This window comes from Oculina patagonica, chromosome 14 (assembly GCF_052425735.1).
Source record: "Oculina patagonica isolate OP01 chromosome 14, crgOcupat, whole genome shotgun sequence".
NCBI lineage: Eukaryota > Metazoa > Cnidaria > Anthozoa > Scleractinia > Oculinidae > Oculina > Oculina patagonica.
In genome coordinates, this window is record NC_135771.1 from 13,255,109 (window position 1) to 13,279,926 (window position 24,818).

Here is a 24,818-nt window from a genome sequence, read left to right on the forward strand (position 1 = left end):
TGAAATTCCTGAAGCATGGATGCCCACAATCAAAAAACACAACAACAGGAGAATTGTACGACTGCGGACCGCCGAGGGAACAACAGTACACCAGCATGCAGAACACTGAGGATCGAAATGCACCAATCACAGCTGTTGAAAACCAACCAATCACAGCGCATGAATTATTGCAATTTACAACAGGTCACGTGATCGACCTTATATCAAACGATGTTCAGCGAATGGAAGAGGAAGCTGTCAAGTGGTTTTTTGAATCGGCCTTTTCGTCCCTCGACCTTGTGGTGATATCGATTCTACTTGTGTATTTGATTGGCTGGCAGGCTCTTATGGGAGCCATTTTCTTGTATCTTCTTGTACCATATTTCGCCTTGTTGTCCTATGTTGGTGCAGCACTGCGCTTGCGCACAGCAGCGGTGTCCGACCAACGCATCTCCTTGATGAACCAGGTGGTTTCTGGGATCCGCGCTATCAAAGCGCATGCGTGGGAGGATGAATACCGTAAAAAGATCCAACACACGCGAAGGTAAGAAAAAGTCAAATATGTTGTTACTAGTTGCATGGGTCTTTGAGCTTATCTACGAGGAAATAACTGGTTAAACTGGTTCAAGCTCGCGCTACAGCTAGTGCCAACGTGGAAGAAATTGGAAACTTTTCGACTAAAAATCAAGATCACTACTTCTATGCAACAGAAAAGAATATCATGGGTTATTCGATCACCGAGACATGAGCGGGTCGTATCAGCAAATTAGTTTCACGCTTCATTAAAAAAAATAATTGTACTGAGAATTGTTAATAAATAGCCAGCAAAGACGTCGAAAACGTTGATAATTTACGAACTGCTAGATACAGCCCCTTGATAAAAAAACACTTTTGGAAGTGCTGCAAAAGACACCAAAAGCTTCTCGATCTGGCCGCTTAGTGATCGCCACATGACCTGGTGACATCACAACACAATTTACGTTGTGACTGGTCAAATGAGGGCCTCCTTTGCTTGATTGCATGCTTGCCTTCATGCTTGCGTGCTTGCTTCTTTATTTTGTTTTTGATAGGGTTACTACTTATTGTAAGTGATTATAGCAATCTTTTGTAAAATTTATTGTCACGGCGAAGAGTATTTTAAACATACCATGTATTTATAGCTATTTGCAATATTAACAGAACGTTATGAACTGATACATGCTGCAGTAACTGAAGAAACGGTGGCTGAGTATTTTGTAAATATTGCATGTTCATTTTTCATTACCTAAATATAAGCCTCAAAATTTTGCTTTCAGACATGAAATTGGCATCATTCGGAAGAAAAGTGCCATTTTGTCAGTTGTTGCTGCCTTGCTGTCAGCTTCCTCGCCAATTGCAACTCTGCTGTCTGTCATTACACTTGTGTTAACTGGTCAACACATCACTCCTGTCAATGCTTTTATACTACTCGGTTTTATCAATGTATTGAGAGGCTGCACTTGCGTTAATTTCGCCCAGGGATTTCTGGGAATATACGACGCTTATGCTTCACTCGGCAGAATAGAACATTTTCTTCTTTTAGAGAACCTACCTGCCATCTCAGGTGATAAGTGTAGAGAAAACAACAATAAGTCAAAGAGCTACTCGATCAAATTGAAAACTGGACTGGAAGATCGCCAGGAAAAAGTTAAAACTGAATTAAAACATCAAGTTAAACCGTTGACTTTGTGTGTGTCGAGTTTGACGTACAAGGAAATCAAGCGAGAAAATGAATTTATCCTGCAAGATATCGAATTTGCAACAAAGTCACAAAGTTTAACAGTCATCACCGGACCAGTGGGCTGTGGAAAGTCTACTGTTCTATCAGCGATTGCTGGCGAGGTCGCAGACATAAGTGGAACAATAAAATTCGAGGGGACTCTTGTTTATGTTCCCCAGACAGCTTGGATCTTCTCAGGAACTATAAGAGAGAACGTTTTGTTTGGACAACCATACGATGAACCCAAGTACACCAGGATAATCGAGGCATGCGCCATTACAGAAGACGTGCAGAAGTTTCCTGACTACGACCAAACGGTTGTTGGAGAACGCGGAGAAGTTCTGAGTGGAGGTCAGCAAGTAAGAGTAAGTTTAGCACGCGCAGTTTACGCTGATGCAGACCTTTACTTGTTAGATGACCCTCTGAGTGCGGTGGACTTCAAAGTTGGCCAACATATCTTTCAAACATGCATCAAGAACCTACTGGGCAATAAAATCCGTGTGTTGACCTCTCATCAAGAACAACACATGAAAGAAGCTGATGAAGTGGTTTTGTTGCACAAAGGCCGTATCTTAGAAAAGGGAAGATTCACTGAGTTACAAGAAAAAGGTGTTTTAAATACGACTGTTGACCCACTCTATAAAACAGTTCTAGAAAACGAAAAGTTGGATGAGAAGTTTGTTTTGTTGAACGAAGAGAAAATTGAAGTTGGTGATGGTTGTGGTAAAGTAATACCACTTTCAAATGAAGTCAAGGGTCTACAAATATCGGAAGAAGATCGCGCCATCGGAGTGGTATCATTCAAGCTTTACTGGGACTACTTCAGAAGCGGAATACATTCGTCAGTAATGTTCGCAGCAGTTTTTTTCTGTTTCATATCTCAAGGTAAGACTAAGTATTTTTTTCTAGGAGTATATAGTGTCTCGTATAATTTTTGTCTTACTTGGAGAATTTCGTTTGACTATCAGCCGAAGTTAATTCATTTGCTTGAAATGTCGTTTAACAATAAGGAATTCAACGAGATGAGATGTGTAATGTTCATCGTGTCACAAGAATGGGACAAAGAAAAATCTGAGTCCCCGCCCGGTGTTTGGAAGCCATGTGGAGTCATGGGCTCAATTCCTGTCGGGGACTCAGATTTTTCTTTGTCCCACGCTCGTGACAAAATAAACATTACATCTTTCTCAGGTAAAGAATGGTTTCAAACTGTAACCAGCTCAAACTATAAGAAAAATCAGGAGGATCATGAGTAAATGATATGTGTTTTAATCACCAATATGCAATATCTCTTATGTGTCTCTTATATGTTTGGAGTGGAATGTGTCGTAAACTTGTAAGATGTTTTTGACGATTTTGGAGATTTGTTTATCAAAGGCTGAAAAAAGGGATGGGGACGTGAATTTGCCGTAAAATAAATAGAAAAAATGAGGAGTTATTGAAAATTTTAAACAAGATGACCACCAAATAATAAACTAAATTCACCTTAAAATTTTCCCGAGAAAGATGGAAAATGTTGCTGAAGTCTCTAAAGTTTCGTGGCCATTTTATAAATAAGATAAAAAGTGATAAAGGCTCCTTGTTTCTTATTCTGTTGTTCTTTTTGGCCGCTTTTCTCTTAGGAATGGTAATTGCTCCTGACGTGTGGCTATCGTTTTTGTCAAAGACACGTCCAGAGGATCAGAAAGACAAGACAAATCTAGCTATCTATGCTTGCCTCGTTGGTGCGTGCCTCATATTTGCCCTTACACGAGCATTTGGTTTCCTTTTGATTTGTCTAAGATGTTCTGAACGTCTTCACGATAAAATGGTTGTGGCAATTTTAGAAGCACCAGTTCTGTTCTTTGATTCAAATCCTGTGGGGAGAATTCTTAATCGATTTTCGAAAGATGTAGGCTGCCTGGACGAGATGCTGCCCAGGACTTTTCTAACTTCAATCCAGTATGTCTTGATAATCTTTGCATCAGTAATCATACCAACTGTTTCAAATCCTTGGCTTCTATTTATTTTTGTTCCATCGACCGTTTTAGTCTTGTACATCTCGAAGTATTACTTGAAGACGTCAAGAGAATTGAAAAGGTTAGAGTCCATATGCCGTAGTCCCGTCTTCTCGCACTTTTCGGAATCTCTGAATGGATTGGACACAATTCGAACAAGAGGAAGACAAAGGGATTTCGTGGATCAATTCTACAGGTAAGTTGATTGCGTGTTCTTTTCTCAAATTAATGGCGTTCAGGTAAGAGTAAATAATAATAGTGCACTGCAAAGTCGATATTAGAGCCAACTCTGTAAAAAAAATCCGATGGTAACACTTTTCCGTCTGGAACGGCAATGCTATAACCTTTCGGGCCTTTCTTGTGGGCTTTTTTGTATTTTTGGAAACCAGACTGAAAACTTCAGCTATGGAGAACCGAACTCTAAGGTCTTTGTTGTTATTATACAAAATGGTTCATCATCTTGTTACTCCGGCTGATGCGATTAAAAGTAAGGGTTTTGAGTTTTGGTTAAAGTCATTTAGCAACTGTGGTTACCTTAGCTGTAGATATCAAGATGTACACAATCAGTCCTACATTATGGTGATGGCCAGTGGTAGATGGCTTGGTGTACGCCTGGATCTTCTTCCTCCCTGTTGATTGGAGCAGTGGCTCTAGCAGCCGTTTTGGTGTCTCAGGATGCCGGTAGGTGTTTCTGGTAGCAAAAAACACTCTTGTTTTAATTTTTCAAGGACCCGAAATAACACCACATCATTCTGAGGAACATACACAAAGAAGCCGCTGCCGCTTTTGCCAGTTGTAGCTCACGTCGTTAACATTGCTGGGACGTTTCATATATGTGATCCCAGAAATGTAAAGAGTGTAAAAAAATCAGTAAGATTTTCAACTTAACGACAATTATTTTGTAACTGTAAATCAAATCTTTATTTCGGTTTGAAGATTTTAAAAAATAACAGACTTGTATGAGAAAAAGTTCTTGGATTGCAATTACCAGTCATTTAAATGTTTCAAACTTTCAAACCGCCACCCATAATATCTCGCTCTAAAGAGAGTGGGGGAATAATTTCATCATGCTCTTTGCAATTCTGGTATCCATTTGTTCCATGACTATTTTTATAACTGACATGAATACGTTAGGCTTTTTTCTGTACGGGATATGTTCTACCGTTTCGTTAAGACTCCAAGATGGCGGACGTGTTGCTGCTGAATCGAGAATAAATATACTAGTGGAAGGGGACATGGGGGTGGGGGACCGGGAGAAAAGGGGCGAGAAGCGGGAGAAGAGAGGGCAGAAAGCGGGACTCCTAAGGTGGCGGAAACCGAGAGAAAACAAGTAAAGTTTCGCAATGTTTCGTTATATTTCGCAATAGATATGGGACAAAGAGGAGGGAACCACTACAGAAAGGGGCAGGAAGCGAAGTAAATGGTAGGGAAGCGGGAGTAAGAGGTACGGGAGGCGGGAGGTTCAGTCCCCCCTGTCCCCACCCACATACTAACTTCATCTTCAAAGATGAAATAAATTAGTTACATTTTTGACTGAGGAGAAAAGTGGATTGTTGTCGATTGTCGTGGCTCTGTAACTGGTGTGAAAATCGAACAGTGTGAAATGAACCAAACATGACCTTGCGCGTTTCTTGTACCGGCAAATTTGCCAAGATGTTTTTTTACTATTAAGGCTCGTTGTTTAAAAACAAAACGCGCAATTCCAAGAAGTGACGAATCAATTGCACTTTTGACAGAAAGATGTAGAAGTGTCTCTCTTCAGTTCAATAATCGCTCATCAGTTCTTAAGGTATGCGTTTAGCCCCGTTATTTTGAGATCTACTTTAATTTAGGCCTTTATTAGAGAAAAATTGTCCAGAATTGCTGTTCTTTTTCTCTCTGGATATTTTGAACAAGAGAATCACCCTTATTTAATTATTTTTTAAATTTTCACGCAGAATTGCGTAAGTTAAGTTTGAAGAAAACTTGCGAAAGAGCATAGATAACATAAGCTAAAAATTGCAATTTCCTTTTTTTGTCGAATGACAGCTTTTGCAGGACTTGCACTTGTTTATGTCATCAAATCTGCTGACATAACCCAATACGCCGTCAGAAAAACCTCTGATGTGGAGAATTTTATGACGTCAGTTGAACGAGTTATGACGTACACCAAACTAGATTCTGAGCCAGGGTACAAAGTGGAACGACTTTCCCCGGAAAACTGGCCACGCACAGGAACTATCGTATTCCAAGATGTATCGCTGACGTACTATCCGGGGGGACCTCGTGTACTAAAGGAAATCAGTATTAACATCAAAGGAGGAGCAAAGATCGGTGTTGCAGGCCGCACAGGTGCGGGTAAGTCATCGTTTGTGGCAGCCCTGATGCGCATGCCAGACGCTGATGGAGAGATAATGGTAGATGACATTCCAATTAAAGAAATCAACCTCAAAGAAGCTAGACGGTGTATATCCGTCCTTGGGCAAAGCCCTGTTCTGTTTAGCGGGTCACTGAGAAAAAATTTGGATCTGGTTGAGCAGTTTCAAGATGCAGATTTATGGCGAGCTTTAGAAATTGTGCAACTGAAAGAGTTGGTAGAGGGTCTTGAAGGACAGTTGGATCACGAGATGCTGGAACATGGAGCTAATGTTAGTGTTGGAGAACGGCAGCTAATTTGTTTGGCCCGTGTTCTGTTGCAGCAAAGCAAGATCATCATCTTGGATGAACCGACTGCACACGTGGATCCTGACACAGAACAAACAATCTGGAAAGTCGTGCGTGAGAAACTGAGTAACTCCACAGTCATAACTATAGCTCATCGTTTAAACACGATTAGAGACTGTGACATGATTTTGGTGTTGAAAAATGGGGAGGTTGATGGATTTGGCAGGTTTGATTCACTTGTAAATAGGGAAAGTGGTAGCTTGCGTGAAATGGCGAGAGTTGCAGGTATTTAAGATAAAATAGCCTTATTCCTTGCCATGAAAAACTGACGGGATGCTCGTCGGAAAGTTTTAAAAATACCCCTCAAAGGGACCAGAATCTCATTTGATGGCTTGGCCCCAATTCGTTTTCACCCCAAAGAGGTACCAATTCAAAAAGTCCTAAAGCCACGCATACATCCAAACTGAATGTATATTTTTTTATTGACGAATTCGAAACATGAATAAGACGAAGTAAAAAGACCAGTTGACTGAAAAAAAAAAATTCTATTAAACGTTTCGGCTAAATGCCCTAAAGGCTACCGCGATAACTCTTACGGCTGTTTTTCTTACATTTCAGCAACTTAAGGGCTACCAAGTTCCCCTCTAAATGTACGACTAGCATCCCATCATTTTTACCTAGTCCGGGATTTTTTTGACGAATTTGCGATGGGATAACGTACTGGACATTTCTTGCCTAATGTAAGGAAGGGTTTTATGCTCATTACTCGTTACCGGTGGGTTGCTCTACCAACTGAGCTACGAAGCCTTGATACGTTAAGAGCTGGTCAGTTGTAGGTTCTTATATCCGGCGTATGGAGTAGATGACGTAGTGAACATGTGAAAAACATATATAAGAACTACGATAGATACTTCGAAACAGATTGTCTTGAAAAAAAAAAAAAACATTGTAAAACATCTGTTTTTTACAGCAAAGTCATACCAGTAAATATTCAATTCCAGCTAGTACTAAACCTCGAACAAATACAAGAGTGCACGATGCAGAAGAGAGTAATTTAGCGTAATGCTCAACTCACGATTCTTAACTTTCAAACACACACAAAATATAGAATACTTCATGGAAAGTGCGCGCGTACGGTATTTACGCACGAGTTGCTGAAGTATCAGAGCACGTAATTTTTACACGTTTTTAGTGGGAAGAGAAAGTTTTTAGTTCTTCATCGTTTCATTATGATAAGTTTTACCTTGGACTTTGTCTTCGACCCCACAAGGTCCACAAAATTGCGGCGGGGACCTCCAATTAGACCTCCTGAGAACTCATTAGACGGGCCAAAGCAACTAGCGGCCGACGCCCTTCTCATGCTTTCGGGTAAGCTTGATTGTTTATTTGTTTGTAGGAAGGGTATTCAAGGTCGCACATTCGGATAAGTTTACTACGGGTCATCTTTTATCGGCCACTTGAAATTGCCTGGATGGAGAAAGGGGTATGGGACAGAGGGAATTAATTAGTTGCGTCAGTGAAGTTTCTAAAATTTTATTACTTACCATTTTAATTACGTCGCATATTGTATAAGCGTTTAACTCAACAAGAAATCTTCACTTAGATCACAAAACAAAGTAGATCTGGATAATTAGAAAGGACTAACACAAAGTATAAACGATCGAGACAAATTATATTTCATGTTTTCTAATATTATAGATAGAAAAAAGACATCTTTAAATTCAAAGCGGTGTAAACATAGCGCTTGATCTTACTAACGAACGAATATCGTATATAACGTATATCGATTGGATGTACGCTTCAGTGTAACGCATCTTTTGTTGAGCAGCAACAACAGGAAATAACGCGTCTAGTCCCGTCTTTGAAGCCATGGTGCTTCTTGTTTTAAAATAAGCCTGAGTCGGACCGAAACAATTTTTTATTGACTCCGTGACTATCAAATTTTCTTGCTCGGCTTGATGGGTGTACCAAAGTTTCTTGCCCGTGGTGCTCCGCTCACAAGCTTTGCTTTAATCTAAAACCTTGCGTAATATCTTAACTTTCGCAAAATATATTTTACTTATGACACTTTATATTATAAAATTAAAATACTGTACACTGCAAAAAGCAGAGAATTTGGGTAATAAAACTTATTCTCAAGCTCTTTATTTAAAAAAATATATATAAATATTTGCCCCTCACTATTCAGACCGGGCGGGGGGGGGGGGGGGGGGCGCTTTTGAGGCCCGCGCTGACTTTGAACTCTTATAACTTTTTAAGGATTTAACCAAACGCTGCCAAACTTTCTGAGTTTTCCTAAAATTTATCTGGCAATAATTTGGTAGGGTTGGATGATGCGTCAGGAACTTGACATCACCGTGGCAACGGCATATTGACAGGCATGTTTTCCCAAATTTGTAATTTTGCGTGTTTCTGTTAATAAAAATAAACTTAAATTGAATTTTTTTTTACATTTTTACGGGTTTTAAACACATTTGTTATTGATTTTGAGGGTGATTTTGATTTTTGGTGGTTTTGTGGCATTTTTGAAAAATTTTGAAGTCCAAGAAGGCGGATCCAAGATGGCGGCTGTTTTGATATCATGATGTAATTGTCACGTGATGTGACGTCACCATCCCACGTGACGTATACCAAAAGAAAGATGTTCGGACATACAGCACATCCTATAAGTTTCATTGTGATTGCTTAAATATTCTGGAAGCCCCCCCCCCCCCCCCCACGGTCAGAGAAGGTCCAAAAAGCCCGGTCTGAATAGGGTTAAATAAAGCTAAATTTCATCCATTACAGTTGGCTATTAACAAAGGTAATAAATTTTATTTAAATCCTATTTACAATGTTCAAGAATTCATTATCTTATGGTAATCCAAAACGGATCATCAAGGGTAGTTAACCGAGATGGGTTAAGGTTTAGACGGAAAATACAAAACGGCTAACCTACGACAACCGCTACTTACCCATTTACTAAGGCACGGTCAGGTTCCATACCTAGATAAGGATTAGTGATCCTGAGCAACAATCCAAGATTGAAAAAATTTCACAAGTTTTTACTCCGAGGTAAACCCAAGCAATTGCTTTCAATCAGTACCACTCGCTCCAAAACTTTGCAAGGGTGTAGTTCAAAGACCAAACCTTCAAAGCAACGAAGCCGGTTAAAGCTGCATGCTTCTTTCTGCGTTAAAACGAATACGGAATATATAACCAGAAATTGGAAACTTTCGACTTTCCTTAGCACCTTGGCAGGTAGTTAGAAAGTGGACACGCTTGTCAGTTTATTGTAACCGTCTAAATGGCTGCATGTCAGATTATTATTAAAACAATCTTGTACCCTGTAATCCTTTATTCAAGCGATTTTTCGTTGACAATCTGATCGCTGGACTCGACAGAAACTTTTCCGCATGAATTAAACAGATTTAAAGCAAAAGCGTCATAACACCGGACGGCATTAGCAGCTATTTTTTCAGACGTCTTTTCTCGGGAGCGCGCGAACAGAGGAAAACGTCTCAAATCAGGCTACGCGGGGTCCTCAACCGCCGGCGATACAACAGCAGCACAATTTCAAACAGTAGCAATGTTTACCGTGTGCGATAAAAAGCATGGAAGAAGACTGTTTATGGGAAACTGTAGCCCGGAACGTCGAGTAAAGGTTGGTCGTTTCGAGTATTGTGGATGCTTGAAGGGGGGATTTGTGATAAACACTTATGTGACTGGCGAAAATATAATATATACAGTACATAGGATTGTGGGATATTTATTGTTATGATAGTATTCATGTGTAATATTGTCGGTATTTTAATATTTAGGATCTATGTACAAATTTGAAGCTTGTAAATGAAAGAAGGCGGCAAGGTTGGGGGGTTGATTGCCAAAACCAATAGCGTGACCTTGATAGTCAGTTGGCTTCTAGAGCCTTGTTATGCAAAACACCTCGATATTCTGTTCATAGAAATGTTTCATGGCTCAGTTGCTTGCACTGTTGTTATTCTAAAGTTATGTTTATTCATAATGCACATTAATTATCAAGACAAGTCGTTTTCATTCCCTCCAGGCTATGTTTCAAAACTGCTTTCGTGCAAACCTTGCGAACGATATTTACCCAAACTAGATGAGCTTTTGACCACTGCCTTTATTCAGGTAACTATTACTCATATATTTTTGGTGAAAATATGACTTCGAAAAATGCCCTTAAACAATATATTGTCAACAGAGTAATGGAGATAGATTCGATGGAGGACTGAAGGCCTAATTGCGGCAAAAATAAGCAAATGAGTTATATTGTTGTTAAGGCTCGTACAAGTCGAGGGACAAGTGGTCCACCTGAAATCTTTTGCAGCTTTATATGATTACTTAATTCAGTGCAATCATGGCTAGGTTTTAAATGCAAGAGTTCGGGGGAAACAGAGTTCAAATTAATACTTTCATGTTTCTGATTTTATTAAGAGTGGCCATTCTCCTAGAAGTCGAACCTCGATTGTTAATAATATCTAGCTTCAATTGTTTTTCTTTCCTCTTATGTCTTATTATGGTCAATCATGACTCTTTGTCAAAACTTTGTCAAAATGAGAAAGATTGAAGGTAAAATTGAGTAGAGGAGAACATCCATACGACGGTTTCTCAGCTAACTGAACCATAACATAGAGTGAAAAGTAAACAAAGCCTTGAAAAGCGGCCTTCGCAGATGAGAGTTGTTCGTTACCGTGATAGTCTTGATTTTTTTTATCGTTATTCAGACTTTTGCCAATCATGAACCCTATCTGCAAACCTTAACTGATTATTATCAAGAGAGTGCCATGCTGTCGATGTTTAGACAGAGATATTTTAAAAATTAGCAATTCAAATTCATACAGTTTGTTGCAATTGATTAAGCTATGTTGTTTCGGCATGGAATCTACAGGGTGCCGCAACTGCATTACACTGTAATCCGTGCTGATATCATTCTGAAATCGTCGGAAATCTTCAGTTTCCTTCGGAAAACTTCGCGTCAACTTTCAAATCTTCGTCGGTTCTCGGGTAAACAAACGGAAATTAACAATATATCAGAAATGGCTGAATTTGTCATCTAACTCGCACAATTGCTGCCATGTTCTATAGTAATAGCCCTTTGTAACCGCTGTAATACAAAACTGTTCCACAATAACAATAATGTCACTCCACTTACCAGTAAGAATTTTAACCAGCAAGCCATGTTTATCCACATTTTTCCATATGGTCACTAATAGCTTTGCAAAGACTCTTTCAAAAACTAATTAATAATTCACGAGCCCCATCCCCAATCATGACGATGATAGTACATCACGCGCATGCACTTTATATTGATAAAACACCCCTTATTACTATTCTTTCTTTTGCATTTTTTTGTATGGACATCAACCAAAGCAAAGAGAAAACAATATTTAACAGTATTCTCTCAGGTAAAGAATAATAATACACTAGATTCACTCTTACAGAAAATTGAAAGTACAGTTGTTAAAAACTGATCCTACCAACCAAAATTTTAACTACTCAGCCGTAATTTTAATCATATCGGTGTCCAATTCTTGTACTTCAGAAACGTTAGCCTTGTATCCCATAGACTCCAATGAAGGGTTTTATTCCTTCTTCCATTCTGCCATTCACTCCAAATTTTCACAGACCACTTTCTCACTGAACGTGTGGATTCCGCTATTGCTCTCTGTAAAAACGTATTTTCTTCTTCGGCGGTTTTAAGTTCCTAAAACGTTCGCAAACAGGACGCCGCCATGTACTGTCAACGAAAACATGCCGAACACGTGAGGGTGGAAACGTTTTCTTCCTACATGTCAATCAGGTGTTTTCCGTGTATGCTAATATTTCTTCGCACGTGTACAAAAGCGCAATTGTTTGTGCTCCTTACGGACACGATTTTGGAGAAATGTATTTGAAGTCGATCAAAACGCTCACAGCACGTGTTTTTCAAGTTTAAAAATTATCGGCTATGCCTCGAATTTTTAAACTCGATAAAACACTGCTGTTCGTGTTTTAAACATTACATAACATCCATAAAACACTCGCTAAAGAACTAATCCGTGATAAGAGACTTGTCACAAATAACCTAGGCAAAAATTCTCCAGCTTTTCATCACACTTTAATTAGAAAATCGTAGGCGATTATAGGTCTTCCGAACAAATATTCACCGCACCGGTGTGTTGGGCTCCCATGGAAAATGCCAGAGGTTTATCCTGTGTCGAATGTACATCGTACGCTAGTACGTGACCCTGGTGAACATGTTACTATCATTGATGCGACATATGCCGCTAGAAAGTTGGGACATAGCACAAGGAACGAACATAAAAACAGAAATGTTCGTAGATCGAGCTTTTTAAAGTCTTCTGCAAGCTGGTTAGAGGTGGGACGAATTTCGGAAGGGTAGTATAGGATGTTTAGTGCATCCAAAAATGTTTTCTTTGAAGTCCGCAGTACCAGCAGCGTCACAAGGCATGATAATATAAAATAATGAAAGAACGCAAAAACGCTTTTGATCCACGGATGGCAACAAGAAGTGGGACGTTCTCGTCTTTGAAGCGTATTAGCGGCTGTTTATTCGTAAATTCAAGCTCGAGCTAAAACGAAGTAGCCTGTGTACAGTCGCCCCTTCCCTCCGATTTTTGGAGGTAAAAGTTTTCCAATAACTCAAACAACCACCAAATCAAAGGAACAAAAGCATGCTAAAATGATCTCACCATGCTAAATTATTGCAAAAAGGGTGAAACTTGTTCTGAAATGCACGGTTTGAAACTATATGGCTCTCACGGAAACTTTAATTTCCATTTTAAAAAAAATATGACGTCATATCAAATTGCTGTCAGATAAATCATGTTATGAAAAAAAGTCAGTTGTTGTGAAAACTTTTTAGATATTAAGATATATAGTTATAAAAATAAATGTGGGCAGATTCCAAATATACTGTCAAATGTTATATGATTTATCAACGGTTTCTCAAAGTTACCATCAAAGCTTTGATACATTTGAAATCTTTACATGACTGTCAAGTTCTATCACTACCGTCAAGCACTTTTCTGCCTTGTTTAAAAGTCTTGTTCAATTTTGCCACCAAAGATTTCATTCAGTGAAAATTTCGATTCTGCAAATTTTAAAAGATTTATCATTGTGATCAACTTGCGTATGATGTGTACATTAGTGTTGTTCTTTGTTGGTTATCAGATCCTGCATCATGCCAAGGAATGGATACAAGAAAATATCCACCGACGAGGATGATACTGAAAATGTCAGCTTTGTGTCTCTCCTTCTCTTTCAATGGATGAACTGTATCTTCAAGACTGGCAGCGAGCGAACTTTAAATCAGTCTGATTTTTTACCTCTTTCAACAGAAAACTCTACCTGTTTCGCCACAGAGAAGCTTAAAACAAACTGGAACAAAGAAATTTCAAATTACAAAGGATATGGAAAAAGGCCTAAACTTTGGAAAAGCGTCACAAAACTACTCACCTCAAAGGACGCCATAATTATTGTATTTACGAGTGTCTTGAATAACATTTCATGTGTGCTTCAACCTTTGTTTCTAGGATATCTTGTTTCCGCGCTTATGTCAACTGAGCCACAGAAAAATCCTCTTCTCTATGGTTGTACATTAGCTTTGTCTATAAACGCTTTGATCGCCTGCTTTTCCCTGCATCAGCAAAACTACAGATGTGAGATTTTGGGTATCAAAATAAGCAGTGCTCTTAAAGGTCTAATCTACCATAAGGTAAAAATAAATAATAATAGAAATTAGCTTAAGGTCGCGCAGGACCCTTGAGATCATTATATATGCATTTATTTAAAGAGTATGCACGAACTGCGACGACTAAAGCCGACAACAAACGAAATATTCATGACGATGTTTTTCTTAAAGTTCTTTGTACAAGTAATTAAGCGGTATTGTTCTCAGCTTTGCGTACCGTGCGCTGAAACAAAGCGAATTATCATAATTAGATTCACAGCTGCGAATATAGCACACGCCGGTTGTAAACATTGACTCGGAAGGTCTTCGGAAGCGGAAAATCCTGCAATTTTGTGTCCAAGTTTTCTTCGCCGATATAGAATTTCAGGAGTTGATTCGCGAGGAACATGAACTTGGCGCACTCTATTGTGTTATGACAAGAGCGAATTTTGAAATTTTGTTCTCAAAATGAAGATTGCACGTTTCAAAGTTTAGATTTCACACTTTTACTCTCTTAGAAGCAGATAACTTATAGCAGTTTTTGAAATCGAAAATTTCGTTCTTGTCATAACACAAAAGAGGTTATGATTCATCACTAGGTTATATAATCATTTAATTCGGTGCGCTGTTGTAGCCGAAAACTTGAACACAAAATTGCATTATCTGCAATTGAACTTTTAAGAGCCTGTAACATTACAGTTAACGGTCATCTCTCAGTAAAAGGACAATCATGATGTAATTCCATCATCCCTTAATAACGTTGATAAATTTAAGGGGAATCGATGGTCAAAATGTAGCGAATTAAAGCTTTACAAGATAGCACCCCGTCAAGAAATTTGGCTAATGAATTTATTAATGAGCAAGGGTCCTGCGCGACCTTAACAGTAGCATAGTTCCTGTTTCCATGGGTATTAAGTGCAATGGCAACCTTAAGCTCCTTAACGGAAGATGTCAGCCACATCATGTTGGTGGGCAAGAGGACAAATTTACTGACGAACGGAAACGATACCTGAAAAGAATAGTTTTGTAGGATTGATTAACAGTTTAGATTTTTGAATTTTGATGGCATTAGGTGAAAACCACCAATACTTTGCGTCCACAAAGTTATACTGACGCCATGTTTCGTTAGAGAAAGTAAAGTTTAGAATTTCTTGTTTTGCAGACGCTACTTCTCAGCAAGCATGCATTATTGCAGTTTACAACAGGTCATGTGATAGACCTTATATCAAACGATGTTCAGCGAATGGAAGAGGAAGCTGTCAAGTGGTTTTTCGTATCCGTCTTTAGGTCCCTCGACCTTGTGGCGATATCGATTTTACTAGCATATCTGATTGGCTGGCAGGCTCTTATGGGAGCCATTTTCCTGTGTCTCCTTGTACCATATTTCGCCTTGCTGTCCTATGTTGGTGCAGCACTGCGCGTGCGCACGGCAGCATTATCTGACCGGCGCATCTCCTTGATGAACCAGGTGGTTTCTGGGATCCGCGCTATCAAAGCGCATGCGTGGGAGGATGAATACCGTAAAAAGATCAATCACACACGAAGGTAAGAAAAAGACAAATATGTTGTAAGCTACTGAGTTAAGTCTTTGAGCTTATCTACTAGGAATTAACTGTTTATCGCCGTTTTCAGTGAAATGCGAACTCTGCAATTCAATGCTCAACCAACGGTTTACGATTTTTGCTGCCGTCAATCATCTTAGCAGACCTCTCGGGAAACAGAAGTTCACTTCAATCGGGTCAAAAGGTCAAATATGTCAGTTGTGATTGGTAGATTTCGATCCACTTTGTTTGTTTCTGATTTTCAATGTTCGTTGGCTATCGCGATAATTATGATTGACGGCAGCGAAAAACGCAATCGTTAGTTGTATTTTGAATCAGAGTTCGAATTTCAATGACAACCGCAATAAACTAGAATGACAAGCTGGCACTACAGTGCCAACGAGGAAGAGATTGAAAACCTCTCGGCTAGAAGCCAAAATCCCTACTACCATGCAACAGAACAGAATATTATGGGTTATTCGATTACGCGAGACACGAGTGAGTCGCATCAGGAAATTAGTTTTACGCTTCATTAACAAAGAACATTTGTTCTGAGAATTGATGCTAAAATGTCAGTAAAGAAGTCGAAAACGGTGATAATTTACAAACTGCTAGATACAGCCACTTTTTGGAAGAGCTGCAAAGACAGCAAAAGCTTATCACTCAGGTCGCATACTAATCAACACGTGACCTGGTGACATCACAACAAAATTTTCGTTGTGACTGGCATGGCCAGAGATGTTTGATCGCATGCTTGCCTTAATGTTTGCTCCTTTATTTTGTTTTCGTTGCATTACATTACATTACATTACATTATTTTAAATGATTTCAGCAATCACCATGTATCTATTTACAATATTTAGTCAAACAGAGTGTTAAGAAACGATATTATGCTACAGTAACTGAAAAAGGGCGACTGAGTATTTAGAAAATGTTACATGTTCATTTTTTATTACCTGAAAATATTTCTCAAAATGTCAATAATTTTGCTTTCAGACATGAAATCAGCATCATTCGGAAGAAAAGTGCCATTTTGTCAGTTGTTGCTGCCTTGCTGTCAGCTTCCTCGCCAATTGCAACTCTGTTGTCTGTCATTACACTTGTGTTAACTGGTCAACACATCACTCCTGCCAATGTCTTTATACTACTCGGTTTTATCAATTTACTGAGAAACTGCACTTGCGTCAACTTTGCCCAGGGATTTCTGGGGATATACGACGCTTATGCTTCGCTCGGTAGAATAGAACATTTTCTTCTTTTAGAGAACCTACCTGCCATCTCAGGTGATAAGTATAGAGAAAACAAAAGTAAGTCAAAGAGCTACTCGATCAAATTAAAAAGTGGTCTGACAGATCGCCAGGAAAAAATTAAAACTGAATTAGAACATCAAAATAAACCGTTGACTTTGTTCGTGTCAAGTTTGACATGCAAGGAAATCAAACGAGAAAATGAATTTATCCTGCAGGATATCGAATTTACAACAACGTCACAAAGTTTAACAGTCATCACCGGACCAGTGGGCTGTGGAAAGTCTACTGTTCTCTCAGCGATTGCTGGCGAGGTCGCAGACATAAGCGGAACCATTACCTTCCAAGGCACTCTTGTTTATGTTCCCCAGATAGCTTGGATCTTCTCAGGAACCATAAGAGAAAACATTTTGTTTGGTCAACCATACGATGAACCCAAGTACACCAGAATAATCGAAGCATGCGCCCTTACAGAAGACATGCAGAAGTTTCCTGACTCTGACCAAACGGTTGTTGGAGAACGCGGCGAAGTTCTGAGTGGAGGTCAGCAAGCAAGAGTAAGTTTAGCACGCGCAGTTTACGCTGATGCAGACCTTTACTTGTTAGATGACCCTCTGAGTGCAGTGGACTTCAAAGTTGGCCAACATATCTTTCAAGCATGCATCAAAGACCTACTGGGAAATAAAACACGTTTGTTGACCTCTCATCAAGAACAGCACATGAAAGAAGCTGATGAAGTGGTTGTGTTGTACAAAGGCCGTGTATTGGAAAAGGGAAGCTTTACTGAGTTAAAAGAAAAAGGTGTTTTAAATACGACTGTTGACCCGCTCTATAAAACAGTTCTAGAAAACAACAAGTCAGATGAGAACATTGTTTCAACGAATGAAGAGAAAAGTGAAGTTGGTGATAGTTGTGGTAAAGTGATAACACTTCCAAATGTGGTCAAGAGTCTACAAATATCGGAAGAAGATCGCGCCATCGGAGTGGTATCATTCAAGCTTTACTGGGACTACTTCAGAAGCGGAATACATTGGTCAGTAATCTTTGCGGCAGTTTTCTTCTGTTTCATATCTCAAGGTAAGACTAAGTATTTTCCAGCTTCTTTTTTTGTAGATAGTTATAAAGGATTTGTCTTACTTGGGCAATTTATTTTGACTATCAACCGAAATTAATTCAGTTGCTTGAAATGTCGTGTTACAATAAGGAATACAACGATTTCACGGCGTTTGTGTCGCAACGGTTGACGTTTTTAATTATTTGCAATTCCATTGAATGCTATACTACGGTTTTGCTCGTGCAACCTGTTTCCCTTGCGATGCGCAATTTTGCATCAGACTTGGCATGACCGTGACGCTTACGTCTGATGTAGCCAATAATGCTGCTTAGGTCCTTGCCCCCGGGAAGGGGGATAGGGCGGGATAGCCAATAATAGAATAATCATTTTAGTAAGCTCGTCAAAGAAAGTATTTCCTATACTAGACTGTACCGGTTGGCTTTCTTCTTCCAAATAAGATAGGTATTTCCCGAGTTATACTGTAGAAAAGGGTAGGGAAAACGGTCATTAAGGTTTTTCAATGGCTCTCTGAAAATATTTCGGACAGACGCATTTATATATAACGGCTGATTCATATTAGTATTTTTAAAGAGGTAACTTAGCTGACAAATTTAGAAAAGGGGACCAGTATTTCTACTATAGCTAGGAGTACCATTTTATATGAAATACATTGAAAAAAACTAACTTGTTCTGTCAAAAATGGTATGGATCTCTTGGTGGAGCCTGCCCGTACATATATAGAGGATATTTCACGGTGGCGAGAAGATATGAATTTTATGTTCGAGTGGCAGAAACGATATCTCACGAGTGAGCGTAGCGAACGAGTGGGATATCGCTTTTGCCACGAGAACATAAAATTCATATCTTTGAGCCAACGTGTAATGTTCTTTTTATTATATGGAGACCAGATGTAGTTGATCTTGCCGATTTTTATTTCATTGTTTTCGAATAATCTAGCCAGTTTTACAAATCGAATACAAAACAACTGTGCCCAGGATATAGAAACACTAACTAAATTCCAATAAAACAAAATACGTGTGAACTAAATAACGCGTAAGAACTGAAAACATCACTGACTTTGACTTGAATCCGATGCGGCAAAGTCTTGACGGCCGATAGTTTTCAACTGCTTTTGTTTTCTTCTTTACGACATCTTGCACAAAGTTTTTGAAATCCCTTGCGAAGAATTCCCTCTAAAAACCTTGAAATCGTCAATGTTTCATTATCGTGTTCTCATTCTTAACTGTTTTGGAAAACTCATTCTTTTTCATTGCTTAGTTAAACAAATTAAACCTTCGTGTCTATACTTCCTAACAACAATCGACACGAAACCAAAAGTTCATTCAACAAAGTAGAAAAGACGCGAATCGTGACGTCAATGAGCGATATGTCACTCTCACAAGAGTGTCATACGGAAAATACGCCACTCGGGTCCCGGATGGAGTGGCGTATGGAATCTACGCGTGGTTTCAGTTAGTTCCCAGTAAAACACTCTCCTCCATATAATAAAAGACTTTATTGAATAACCTCCCCTCCTCCGCCTGGGTATAAGATGACAGGTGTTTGTGATTAGTGTGGAGTCATGGGTTCAATTCCAGTCGGGAACTCAGGCTTTTCTTTGTCCCGCGCGCGCTCATGACAAAATGAACATTAATCTTTCTCAGGTATAAAGAATGATTTCAAACTGTGACCACTAGCTCAAACCAAGAGGATCATAAGTAAATGATATATGTGTTTTAATCATCAATATGCAGTTTTTCTTATGTGTCTCATAAATTTGTAGTGGAATGTGTCGTAAACTTGTAAGATGTTTTCATAATTTTAGAGACTTGTTTATCAAAGGTTGAGAAAAAGAATTAGGACGTGAATTTTAAATAAATTGAAAAAAAATGAAGATTTATTGAAAATTTCAAACTAGACGACCTTCAAATAATAAACTAAATTCACCTTAAAATTTTCCTCGAGACAAGCATGCGATTTAAATAGTCTTAAAGTCTCCTAAGTTTCATGGCCAGTTCTATTTTCATCGAAGATAAAAAGTGATGAAAGCTTCTTGTTTCTTATTCTGGTGTTTCTCTTTGCCGATTTACTCTCAGGAATGGTAATTGCTCCTGACGTGTGGCTGTCGTTCTTGACAAAGAAACGTCCAGAGGATCAGAAAGAGAAGACAAACCTTACTATCTATGCCTGCCTCGTTGGTGCGTGCCTCATATTTGCCATAGCACGAGCATTTGGTTTCTTTTTGATTTGTCTAAGATGTTCTGAACGTCTTCACGATAAAATGGTTGTGGCAATTTTAGAAGCACCAGTTCTGTTCTTTGATTCAAATCCCGTGGGAAGAATCCTTAATCGATTTTCGAAAGATGTAGGCTGCCTGGACGAGATGCTGCCCAGGACTTTTCTTACTTCAATCCAGTATGTCTTGATAATCTTTGCATCAGTAATCATACCAACTGTTTCAAACCCTTGGCTTCTATTTATTTTTGTTCCATCGACCGTTTTAGTCTTGTACATCTCGAAGTATTACTTGAAGACGTCAAGAGAATTGAAAAGGTTAGAGTCCATATGCCGTAGTCCCGTCTTCTCGCACATTTCGGAGACCCTGAATGGATTGGACACAATTCGAACAAGAGGAAGACAAAGGGATTTCGTGGATCAATTTTACAGGTAAGTTGATTGAGTGTTCTTTTCTTAAATCAGTGTCGTTTGGCTGAGAGTGGATTAGTGTGCTGCAAAGTTGATATTAGAGCCAACTCTGTAAAATAATCCGATGGTAACACTTTTCCGCCTGGAAAGACAATGCTATAACCTTTTGGGCCTTTCTTGTGGGCTTTTATATGTATTTTTGGAAACAAGACTGAAAACAGCTATGGGGAACCGAACTCTAAGGTCACTGTTGTTATTATACAAAATGGTTCATCATCTTGTTCCTCAGCTGATGCGATTGAAGGTAAGGGTTTTAAGGTTATTTAGCAACTGTGGTTTCCTTACTGCTGTAGATATCAAGATGTACACAATCAGTCCTACATTATGGTGATGGCCAGTGGTAGATGGCTAGGTGTACGCCTGGATCTTCTCGCTTCCCTGTTGATTGGAGCAGTGGCTCTAGCAGCCGTTTTGGTGTCTCAGGATGCCGGTAGGTGTTCCTGGTAGCAAAAAAACACTCTTGTTTTAATTTTTCAAGTACCCGAAATAGTACCACATCAATCTGAAGAACTTACACAATGAAACCGCTGCCGCTTTTGCCAGTCGTAGCTCACGTCGTTAACATTGCTGGGACGTTTCATGATATATGTGATCCCAGAAATGTATAGAGTGTGAAGAAACCCGTGAGATTGTCAACTTAACGACAATTATTTTGTAACTGTAAATTAAATCTTTATTGCGGTTTGGAGGTTTAAAAAATTAACAGACTTGTATGAAAAAAGGTTTTGGATTGTAATACCAATCGTTTAAATGTTTCAAACTTTCAAACCGCCATAATATCGCGCATAATATCTCACTCTAAAGAGAGATGGTCGTAGAAATTTAATAATTTCATCATGCTCTTTGCAATTGTGGTATCCAGTTTGTTACATGACTACTTTTATGACTAACTTGATTACGTTAGGCTTTTTTCTGTATGTGATATGTTCTTCCGTTTCGTTGGTATTCCAAGATGGCTTACGTGTTGCTGCTGAATCGAGAATAAATATCATTAATTAGTTACATTTTCGACTAAGGAGGAAAAGTTGAATGTTGACGATTGTCGTGGGTCTGGCTGGTGTAAAAATCGAACAGTGTGAAATAAACTGGCCAAACATGACCTTGAGCGTTTCTTGTACCAGCCGTTTTACCAAGATGTTTTTACTATTAAGGCTAGCGCTCGTTGTTGAAAAACAAAACGTGCTAGAAGTGACGAAACAAGTGCACTTTTGGCAGAAAGATGTACAAGTGTCTCTCTTCAGTTCAATAATCGCTCATCAGTTCTTGATGCATGCGTTTAGCACCGTTATCTAGAGATCTACTTTAATATAGGCCTTTATATTATTAGAGAAAAATTGTCCAGAATTGCTGTTCTTTTTCTCTCTCGATAGTTTGAACAAGAGAATCATCCTTAGTTAATTCTTTTTTTAATTTTCACGTAGAATTGCGTAAGTTGAGTTTGAAGAAAACGTGCGAAAAAGCATAGATAACATAAGCTAAAAATTGCAATTTCCTTTTTTTGTCGATCAACAGCTTTTGCAGGACTTGCACTTGTTTACGTCATCAAATCTGCTGTCATAACCCAATACGCTGTCAGAAAAACCTCTGATGTGGAGAATTTTATGACGTCAGTTGAACGAGTTATGACGTACACCAAACTAGATTCTGAGCCAGGGTACAAAGTGGAACGACTTCCCCCGGAAAACTGGCCACGCACAGGAACTATCGTATTCCAAGATGTATCGCTGACGTACTATTCGGGGGGACCTCGTGTACTAAAGGAAATCAGTCTTAACATCAAAGGAGGAGCAAAGATCGGTGTTGCAGGCCGCACAGGTGCGGGTAAGTCATCGTTTGTGACAGCCCTGATGCGCATGCCAGACGCTGATGGAGAGATAATGGTAGATGACATCCCAATTAAAGACATCAATCTCAAAGAAGCTAGACGATGTATATCCGTCCTTGGGCAAAGCCCTGTTCTGTTTAGCGGGTCACTGAGGAAAAATTTGGATCTTGTTGAGCAATTTCAAGATGCAGATTTATGGCGAGCTTTAGAAAATGTGCAACTGAAAGAGTTGGTAGAGGGTCTTGAAGGACAGTTGGATCACGAGATGCTGGAACATGGAGCTAATGTTAGTGTTGGAGAACGGCAGCTAATTTGTTTGGCCCGTGTTCTGTTGCAGCAAAGCAAGATCATCATCTTGGATGAACCCACTGCACACGTGGATCCCGACACAGAACAAACAATCTGGAAAGTCGTGCGTGAGAAACTGAGTAACTCCACAGTCATAACTATAGCTCATCGTTTAAACACGATTAGAGACTGTGACATGATTTTGGTGTTGAAAAATGGGGAGGTTGATGGATTTGGCAGGTTTGATTCACTTTTAAATAGGGAAAGAAGTAGCTTGCGTGAAATGGCGAGAGTTGCAGGTATTTAAGATATATTTTTGCCAGAGGGGACTCCCATGTAAAACTGAGGGGGCGCTCGTCGGAAAGTTTTAAAAATACCCCTCAAAGGGACCAGAATCTCATTTGATGGCTTGGCTCGAATTCATTTTCACCCCAAAGAGGTACCAATTCAAAAAGTCTAAAAGCCACGCATACATCCAAACTGAATGTAATTTAACTGAATGTATAATTTTTTATTGATGAATTCGAAACATGAATGAGACAGAAATAAAAAGACCAGTTGACTGAAAAAATAATTTCTATTCAACTTTTCGGCTAAATGCCCTAAAGGCTACTGCGATAACTCTTACGGCTGCTTTTTCTTACATTTCATAAGGGCTACCAAGTCCCCCCTTAAAAGGTACGACTAGCATCCCATCATTTTTACCTAGTCCGAGATTTTTTTGACGAATTTGCGAGGGGATAACGTACAGGAAATTTCTGGCCTAATATAAGGAAGGGTTTTATGCTCATTACTCGTTACCGGTAGATTGCTCTACCAACTGAGCGTACGTTAAGAGCTGGTCAGATGTAGGTTCTTATATCCTGCGTATGTAGTAGATGACGTAGTGAATATGTGAGACATACATAAGAACTACGATAGATGCCTCGAAAAGAGATGTCTGAAAAGAAAAACATTGTAAAACATCTGTTCTATACAGCAAGGTCATACCAGTAAACATTCAATTCCAGCTAGTACGAAACCTCGAACAAATACAAGAGTGCACGATGCAGAAGAAAGTAATTTAGCGTAATGCTCAACTCACGATTATTTATTTTCAAACACACACAAGTAGTGTAAGAATAAGAGTTCAACGCCAGGGCGCATGGGCAAGGGCGTAAGGGGCGTACAGGACGTCACAATCCCCCCTGGGGATGACGTAATTTTCCTTTCTGGGGGATGACATCATCGGGTAAAGAGACGTATGCGCAAGGGTGTAGGGGCGTTCATGACGTAATGGGTGACCAATTATAGAGGATGACATCATAGTTTAAAAATAAATCGGATGATGTAATTACTAATAGATATTTTTAGAGCATAACATCATGCAATGATGCCTCCCCCCTCCCTTCTGGTTTATTGTCAAAAATTAGTAGATATAAATATTTTGCAAAAATTATGATTTTAGTAAGCGGACTTCATAACATGATGAAATAAACGTATAATTTTATTTTATGGGGAGAAATATCAATGTGTATTCTCAATTGAATGGGTCTGTAAACGATAAATTACTTTATACTTTAAAAAGCCGCTCAGCAAAGCAAACATTTTCCTTCCAAAGTTGTGTAGTGAAAATGCGAAAAGTATTTTCTCCCTATCGATCAGCAAATCGGAAAAAAATAAAGCAACAACTCTTGTAATCCTTTCTCGTACGCGTGTATATTGCTCTTTACAAACTAAAAGAATTCAGTTATTAGCACTATTGTTTTTGTTTTTGTTTAATAAACGATCCTTAGTTTACTGACTTTAAAGTGTTTATTTCAAAATATGGCTTACCGGCCTAAATCCCGCTAATAAAAATAAAAGTTTTCAACGCTTAACAAGTAAAAATGAGAAGTTTTGTCTACATCCTGGGCTAACTGAGCTTGATATTTACTAAATAGTTGTTTCAAGGCTGTCCTTTGCAAAAACCGCGAGTTTGTATTTGAACAAGAGCGTAAACGATATTCTGGATATGGAACATAGAACTCTTTTAAAGTATTCAAATCAGCCCATTAAAAAAGAAATCGAAATGTTAGTAACGACACGGTTCCACAACATGTTAACATGAGATTTCGCCCGCAAAAGTGTGCCATGCGCTATTCTTTCT

At 39.0% G+C, this 24,818-nt stretch overlaps 3 protein-coding genes across 4 annotated transcripts; all 3 read left to right on the forward strand.

Moving 5' to 3' along the window:
* The first annotated feature begins 221 nt into the window (after window positions 1–221).
* On the forward strand, window positions 222–3,911 carry LOC144637553 (ATP-binding cassette sub-family C member 4-like). The gene is made up of 3 exons (XM_078496625.1): window positions 222–523; window positions 1,275–2,602; window positions 3,337–3,911. The coding sequence occupies exons 1-3, from the start codon at window positions 222–224 to the stop codon at window positions 3,909–3,911; spliced, it is 2,205 nt and encodes a 734-aa protein (XP_078352751.1).
* Window positions 2,581–23,253, forward strand: LOC144639376 (ATP-binding cassette sub-family C member 4-like). Of its 2 annotated transcripts, none has more exons than XM_078498686.1 (7): window positions 2,581–2,602; window positions 13,531–14,074; window positions 15,192–15,574; window positions 16,567–17,894; window positions 19,968–20,538; window positions 20,871–21,007; window positions 22,090–23,253. In XM_078498686.1, exons 2-7 carry the CDS (start codon window positions 13,541–13,543, stop codon window positions 22,995–22,997), a joined length of 3,861 nt encoding a protein of 1,286 aa, XP_078354812.1. In that variant the 5' UTR covers window positions 2,581–2,602; window positions 13,531–13,540; the 3' UTR covers window positions 22,998–23,253. The 2 variants fall into 2 exon arrangements, with proteins under 2 accessions (XP_078354812.1, XP_078354811.1); XM_078498685.1 differs by lacking the exon at window positions 2,581–2,602 and adding an exon at window positions 10,405–10,485.
* Window positions 3,808–9,058, forward strand: LOC144639379 (ATP-binding cassette sub-family C member 4-like). Its single transcript, XM_078498688.1, has 3 exons — window positions 3,808–3,907; window positions 4,257–4,392; window positions 5,740–9,058. Exons 2-3 carry the CDS (start codon window positions 4,308–4,310, stop codon window positions 6,645–6,647), a joined length of 993 nt encoding a protein of 330 aa, XP_078354814.1. The 5' UTR covers window positions 3,808–3,907; window positions 4,257–4,307; the 3' UTR covers window positions 6,648–9,058.
* Window positions 23,254–24,818: the final 1,565 nt, after the last annotated feature.